Genomic DNA, 8050 nt, shown 5'->3' with positions numbered 1-8050 from the left:
ACCCACTTTTCCCCACTCCCAATCGAACATTGAACAATACTCTCTTAGTTTGTGGTTTTGTGAGAATTCTATTTTCCTCGGACCCTTTCTCGTGCCCCATAAAGATTTATACGTATTTCTGCACAAACGTCTCTTCCTCACACTCGACTCCATCTCAAGCCGTAACGATCAGTGACCTTGGCCTAATCATACATATCGGGCCGCCGAGTGAAGACGATTTTCGTTATGATGATAGGCTGGCTATTTATTCAGCTTGTATTATATAAACGAGTTCACAAAGAGACCTTTGTTCACTGGAGACCAAAGATTCTTGCCCCCCAAGGAAGCATGTGAAACACAGAATCGTTAATCATTGTGGCAACGCATCAATTAAAATCAAGAGTTCTGAACACCCCTCAAAGCACTCGGCAAAAGGCGGGGTTTTTATTATTGTCCAATTATAAATCGCTCGCAGTGTTTGGATTCGACTTTCTCGATTAAGAGATAATGGACAGGAAGTATGATAAAAGTCAAGGTCCCGTCCACAATGCGTGTAAGAATTTTTGAAAACGTGTGCTTTATCTCTACGGTTAGGCCTACCATCCATACTAATCCGTCACGAAAACGTAGCTTTTCGAAAGAGCTCTTCCAACCGGAGGAATTTGAAAACGCCGGCTTTGCGTTTTGGTTTGGACGGAAAACATTTAAGAAATGGAGCTTTTCGAAAACAATGACGTCACGATAATCATGTGATTTCTCTGCCGGCCCGAGTTTTCCTCAAACACAAACCCAAAATGACCGGTAATAATTGCGTTTTCAAATTTCTCCGGCGTAGTGTGCACGAAAACATTTGATGCGTTTTCAGTTGCGTAGTGTGGACGGGCCCTAGGTGAAGTGGTAGCGATTTAAGAAGGAACTATGTCGACTCTAGCTGATAGTTTTCTTTTTAAACTTATGCAGGGTATACGTTAGGTCTACACAAATTGGTTCTTTCACAACCTCGAACTGATTATCTTAAGAGAAGTTTTTCGAACAGCGGAGCTCACTTATTACCTATAGACCTAAGACAAGCATCTTCACTGACCGATTTCAAATCTAACTTAAGTCGCTACAGTTTAAAGAAACATCTTAATTTTAAGTAAATTTTTAGACACGGCCTCCATGAAATGCAGTTTTTTTAAAAATTTTTATTGTAATTAGGCAGATAGGTAGATAGTCCAGTAACTTTGTTGACTGATGGAAAAACCGTGTATAAATAAAGTTATCTTATCTTATCTCTTACGTAGCTAGTGATCATGTCCCCTGTTATAAACGCCTGGTAGTAGATTAGATGCGAGGCAACTAGCAGGACCACGATTTAATTTAGCACACCAGCTTAGGGTGTTTTACTGAAAATAAGTTACAAACATCACACATATCTACTCTGTTGGCATCGTTAATCTATCATGCAGACTTATTGTACAAATTTCTCAACTTTTAAGTCCCGAAAAATACACAACAAAGAAATACACTTTAACTCTGTTTTCACATACATTTATAGTTACTACTTGAATTTTGTCTCTAAAATAAATAAAAGAAGATATCTAAGTTCAGATGATCGTCTTATCCGTAAAGCTAAAGTGCTACCTGCACAAGTAACATATACGTTTACATAAAACAAGGAAATTCACAATGAAGTGAATTCTAGATCTTAACTGACCAGCACTGCTTTCAAACCTTAAAATTAACACCCCCGACGGAATTAACATACTGAATATTACGTACAAGAAAAAAATTGCTAAAAAACGACTGATAAATAGTTTTCTAAAATCAACTTTTCTGTTCGTCACCTATAAATACATGCAATAAATTAAATTTGTGATGGCTATTTTTTATTCTAAATGGAGACAATTCAGACATTCAGTTTAAATTTGTGCTCCGAATTATCATCAGTCCATAAAATTTGGAGTTCGGTTATTAAAACTGAAATATATGTACATATGGAGGCATCGTCCTCCACATCACTGTTTTTACTGCCTTCCACTATAGTCACTTCTGCCAGACAAACGTTGTTTCCCATCTCCATTCAAATCCTTTTTCTGAGGTGAAGATTTTGATGTGTTCTTTTTTATGGGCAACACCAGCGAATTTAGTTTGTAGTAGTCGAGGAACGTCCGCGCCACATTGCGGCCAAGTTTGAAGTAGCCTTCTTCAGTGTAAGGTGACATTCCTTGGGAAACTGCTGTGTTGTAGCTGAAGAATGACACTTCTAGCGTGTAGCAATGTGTCTTTGGGTCGAGACAGCTCCCAAGGAAACGACGCCCTGTGCCAGCTTTGACAGCATCTTTGTTGAACGACGTGTTAGACAAGGAGAAATCTTCTGCATTAGCGCATAGAAGCCTCGGATACACAGCCTGCCTTTCAAACCTCTCCTCCTCGTCGTAAATATTGCCATACATGAAGCCGTTCATCATGGTGGAATGCGCATGGATGTCGATGTAGAAGTCAAGGTGAACGTTTGCATCTTCGTCGAGTTGCATCAAAAGATTCTTACAGGCTACAAGAGTTGGATGGGCCCAAGGCGATGGTTCTTGCCAGTGTCGATTCAAGTCAAAACCCATCAGAGAGCAACGGTAGTTGCCGAGAACAACACCGTCTGGGTTTAACATGGGCACTACTTTGAACACCAGATAGTCTCGCAAAACTCTGGCTACTGGATGGCTGCTCACAAGGAAGTCAATCACACCTTGACAGACATAAGATGATGGACTTTCACCTGAAAGAGACAACAGAGAAATTTTGTTAATCGAACACAAAGATCCTTTTTGCCAAACTAACAAAGCAAAGAGAGCCGATAACTGAATTAGCCACAGTCACCATTCTTAACTGTTGGTACAAAAGCATTTTCGAAGTATAATTAAAGCAGGTAAAATTTCATTCATATGGTTGAGTTTGCCAATAAATCCTTACATTTTAATCAAGCTTGCCTGGGAGACCACTGTACATAGATTATTCCACTGTAGACCTTGCAACGCTACCTTGATTCATGCCGTCAAGGACTAGCTGACATGCCCATCACATCTCAGAACAAACACCGGGAAACAAACTACATCCTGTATGGCTTCCGTCTTTTGGCATAATATTCCTTCTTATTTGAAAAACCTTAATGTGTACCAGTTTTCTAAACAAATTAAGTTATATTTTGAACATTTGAACATTTAGTTTGAACATTCTGTTACTGCGAATATCCACTTCTCATATAGTTCGGTCTGTCTACCTGTGTTTGCACCTTATTTACTTGTCTATTTCATTCCCTTGGTCTTATTTTGTTTTGCACGTAAAAGGCAGGGGAATAACTCGGCCCTGGGGCCCGTTTCTCGAAAGCCCCGGAAACTTTTCGGGCCCGTAAAGCCATTTTTAGTCCATCTGTATCTAAAAACGGATAAGTGTATGCGCCTGAAACTTCTTGTATGAAGGGAACTTCTCTTCATATTAAGAATATGTGAATAAAACAGCCCTGTAATCGTAAGGTTCGAGATTTTGCTATGGCATTACGGGCCCGAAAAGTTTCCGGGGCTTTCGAGAAACGGGCCCCTGGCTCGACTTTAAGCACATATCTTTTCCCTAAGTTATTGTAAGTTGTTGTAATTTTCTTCGCAAATGTGTATTAAGCGTCTAGAGTAAATAAAGCATTGTTGTTGTTGTTGTTGTTGTCTTCCGGATTATAAGATACGCACACTACAATGGAAAGTGTGATGGTTTAAGTGCACTTGGCGCAGGATCAAGTAGTCTGAGTTTGAGCCCTGGCTGAGGTCATTGCGTGGTTGTCTTAGGCAAGACAATTTACTCTCACAGTACCTCTCTCCACCCAGGTGTATAAATGGGTAACAATAGATTGCTGGGGCAACCTGACAGAATGCTGGAGTGTAACCTGAGATGGACTATCATCCTTTCCAGGGGGGGGGGAATAGGCAATACTGCCACATGTAACTGCTTCGTGCTACAGAATTGAAACTGGACAGGGTTGACACCCACTGGAACAAAAAATATCCCTGACTTTTGCCTGACTTTTCACTGACTGTAAAGCAATTTTCACTGACCCTACAGGATGACTATTCTGGCCATGAATCAACAAAAATAAGGATGGCTCAGATAATTTTTAAAACAAAATTGTCTTATTTACCCAAAAACATCTAATAAAATAACTTGCGGCAACCTTAAGATAAAATTCCCTGACTTTTCACAGACTTTGAACAGGGATTTAGAAACTCCCTAACCTGATATAAAACTTTCTCTCTAGGGACAAAAAATTTAAAGAACTGTACGAAGCTAACTGGTAATTGAAAATTATTTTCAGAGTGGTGGTGGTGGGGGGGGGGGGGACCCTTCAGTGGGGGAGGTATGGATATCTTCTGGAAGTACACAATGTTAATTTATACCAATCAGAAGCATGGCAGCTTGAGTCTAGCTGACTGCATAAAATATCTTTCTCTCTGTGAAGGAGTAGCTGGACATGGCATGGTAACACAAGTTGACAACCAATAAACCCAGTCGTGGACACTGGTTAGATATGGGGAATCAAGACCATATAGCAGTGCAGCATAGGGACAGCATGTAAAATAGTCATGTAAAATAGACAGCATGTAAAATAGACTTGCGTGCGGGAATGTAATTTTGAATTAACACATATAAGCCACATCCTTATGGAAATTTCAGACCTTATTCTTCCAGAGAGAGCATTAAGAAAGCTTAACACTTATCTAGCAACAGAAGTGAGTGAAAGAAAACTATGCTAGCAAAACATTTGGCAAATAACAAACATGTCCATGTTAATAGCAGATACCAGGGCTGTGACCCCCAAATATCAACTACAAGCAAACCATATTCACACTACTCTACTCTACTAAAAACCATTCTAATAGCAAAGCATAATTATGGTATTCTTCAGAATAAGATGCAAAGCTAAACAGGTCAGAGAAATACAAAAAAGAGAATGGTTTATGTGCAAAAAATGCTATTAACTGTTGGACTCATCAGAGTTGGTGGTCGGCATCAGATGACATTTTCTGGCCAATCCAGTAGGGCTGTATCAATAAATTTTAAGTTTAGGTCCCTGTCTGTTCTTGGGACAAAATGAAGACCAATCTCAAGATAGTAGTGGAGAATGAAAACCCACACAGATGTTTAATTTAAAATGACAGTTCACAAAGTGGAGTTTGTGTTTTGTTATGCTCTAGTTACAGTTACAGTTAAATTAAATTTACAGGTAATAAAATGTACACATGTACAGATTTGATTGAGTTTTCATTCTATCTAGTGCAATGAAGTATATCAATTTATTGTGACATTTAATGGAGTTAAAATACTGGATTTAATGGAGTTATTACTTGATCTTGTGATCACCAGATCCGCTGCAGTTCCCCTGGTGTCTAACTTTTGCATCGCTGAGCAACCAATCTCTGATCATAAAGTAATTATATTGTACCTTCAACCTGACACTTGGTAAACCACCTAACAAATGTAAAACTGTTGTCTCCCGGGCACTCAAGAACCTGTATGTTGAAACCTTCATTGATACTGTTAACCAGGGAGGGTTATTGGATGATAATCTGTGTCTGGTCTCTGCCGTATCCAGATATAAGCACATTATTGTAGATACTCTTAACCAGATGGTACCAATTAAATCCAGATTAATTACTATTCATAGTAGTGCATCACGGTACGGTGACGAGATCGCAAAAAAGGCTGAGAAGAAAGCTTGAATGCAAGTGGTGCCGGTCTAAATTTGAATGTGATCGGTTAGAATATATCCAACAATGTGGTATAGTTAATCACCTATGAATAATGGTCATTTGGGGTATACTGATACCTTAAAACCTGTAAATGGAAAATGTCCTTTGGTACCTCTGGATATTAGAGCCTCCAAGACATTTTTTTTAACCCACTTGTAAACCCCTCCCTTCCCAGTTTATAAGCCCACCCAAAACCTTTTTACTTTATTTATTTTTTCATAGCATTTTTATTTCAATTTCCATAGAAAAGATACAAAGAAATTACAACTGTTGGTATGCAAAAGGTAGAGAAAAAATGGCGAGGGAATCTAATAAAAACCATGGGACTTGTGAACTTAGGTTCCCCTTCAAGAAATACTCGACTAAGACTATTCATTAAATCTTCTAGTGAAGTTGTATATGCTTGGTGCTTATAACCAGAATTTTACAGTATGGTGGGCAATCAGAGTAGAAAACATTTCAGGGTAAAAGTTTGGGAGAGCAATGAATTGCTGTGGAACACGAGCCACTGTGTTACTGCTCTTTTTCATGTCTTCATAAAGTTTCAGATTTTCCCTCAGCCTTACTTTACATGACATGCAATATAATAAAAATGTCTTACCTGGGTGAATTCTAGCAGTTATAAATATAACCCTCTTTTTGAGATCATCTTTCATGTTTTCCGGTGAAGTGATTGTTAGCAATTCAACTCTCCGTTGTTGCACAGTCAAACAAAGCAACTCCCGCTTGTAACATTCCAAGTTTCTTTTATCCAGTTCATCAAGGAAGTTTTCCAGACGCGAATACGTGTAAGGGAAACAGTAAGCGAACTGATAAACATCGGTGTCATTATCGAAGGCAAACGCAAACGATAGGACATAGTTTTTTCTGTGATCAGGGCAGCGATAGTAAAAGCAGTTCTTAGCTGGAATTCTTTGCCATTTTGTTCGACTGGTAGATTTCACCAGTGGAGTCATCCCCTCGCGATATAAGCTTTTCGTCTTGCTGAAGTTCACGATGTTGAATATGACACGTTGATAAGGCGCTGTGTTCTCCACTGTGAAATTAAACCAAACTCGGAAGCGAGGATTGCAGGTGTCCGGACGAATAAACAAATCATACTCGAATTCGGTGATGTAGTCAACTCTGCCGAGATTTCCACTTTCAAAACACGCATCGAACATCAGATGTCCCTTTTTCGGCGTTCCAGAATATCCAGGTGGTAGAGCATAGTATTTAGACAAGTTACCCACAGGTTCGTCCACTTTAACGACATTTTCAGCGTCCAAATCTTCGTTCACGCCGCTCACCTGACTTTCACTGCGAGAGGCCATCTTGAAAATTCTGAAACCCGGTTAGTTACTATGACAACAGACTTAGACCCCTTTCCCCCAAGGGGTCTGGGTAGATAAGGTAGGGGAGGGGGTCAGTTTTTGAAAAAAAAAAGAAAAAAAAACGATTCGGACGGCTTTGGGTAAGCTAGTAGTCCCTGCAAAGAAGAACGCAAAAGCTATGGTTGGCCATAGTCGTTCTTAGATAGAATTTCAAGCCTTCATAGTCTTCTCATATCTTCTCACTCTGTGCGCGAGCTGTCATGTCACTATTTAAAAATAGCAACACGCAATAAGATATCGAATGCAAGTGACATAACACATGATTGTCTTTGAACGTGGGTCGTCCACTGTCTTCGCATTCGGCAGCGAGGCGGCCTTTCGATTATCAAGGTGGGAGAGTGAATCGGGCCCATATAGGCCTTATATACAAAATAATCCCTCTTAGGTTATTTTTAGACATTGAACCCAATTCTTCCGCGGATGTTACTCGCGCGTTGCGTGGATGTTTCCGTGGAGCCGATGTGTTACAGTGTAATGTTTCGTTCCGTTCTACGGGCCCATTAACCGATTTTTAATGGGCCCTTAAAGGAAAGGAAAACCTCTAACTTTATCAGGATGTCTTCTTTGATGTTTTGACTGCAAACAAAGGAGTATAAAGAAGTTTCGGCTCTCGCTATGTTTTAATACATTTCGGGACTTATTAAAATAAGAGTTGATAAGAGACGGATGTATGTTCCCTGCGCAAACAATGACAACTGAATAGTGAACGGCAGAGAAATGTTTAGACAAACGAGTGCAAAGCGAACGAACTTCGGAACAAAAGCTAGGTAACCGAACAAACAGATGGTCGAAGGTGCAGGCAGATGCTCGCCGCCCAAGCGGCAAAAGGCAGTTTAAGCAACAACGGTGACAACGCCAAAGACAACGTCGAACCTACGAAATCCACGAATCTCGCAAGAATTCATCCGTGATTCATTCAGTTTTCTA

The 8050-nt window shown here is 39.8% G+C and overlaps 1 protein-coding gene across 1 annotated transcript; it reads right to left on the bottom strand.

Annotated features, from left to right (window-relative positions):
* Positions 1-1146: 1146 nt before the first annotated feature.
* LOC145463204 (cytosolic carboxypeptidase 6-like) lies at positions 1147-7705 on the bottom strand. The gene is made up of 2 exons (XM_081446938.1): positions 6352-7705; positions 1147-2734 (listed from the first exon to the last, which is right to left on the bottom strand). Exons 1-2 carry the CDS (start codon positions 7061-7063, stop codon positions 1989-1991), a joined length of 1458 nt encoding a protein of 485 aa, XP_081303064.1. The 5' UTR covers positions 7064-7705; the 3' UTR covers positions 1147-1988.
* Between the last annotated feature and the right edge of the window lie 345 nt (positions 7706-8050).

The sequence above is a fragment of the Orbicella franksi genome, chromosome 12 (assembly GCF_964199315.1).
Source record: "Orbicella franksi chromosome 12, jaOrbFran1.1, whole genome shotgun sequence".
Lineage (NCBI taxonomy): Eukaryota > Metazoa > Cnidaria > Anthozoa > Scleractinia > Merulinidae > Orbicella > Orbicella franksi.
The sequence above is the reverse complement of the archived record's forward strand: the minus strand, read 5'-3'. Positions and strand labels throughout refer to the sequence as shown.

What these genes read in the sequence shown, in the direction of transcription:
- LOC145463204 (XM_081446938.1), bottom strand. Translation starts at nt 7,063, where the DNA reads ATGGCCTCTCGCAGTGAAAGTCAGGTGAGCGGCGTGAACGAAGATTTG. An exon ending in AACTGCTAGAATTCACCCAG is followed by an intron (nt 2,735 to 6,351) that starts GTAAGACATTTT and finishes TGTCTCTTTCAG; the next exon opens with GTGAAAGTCCATCATCTTAT.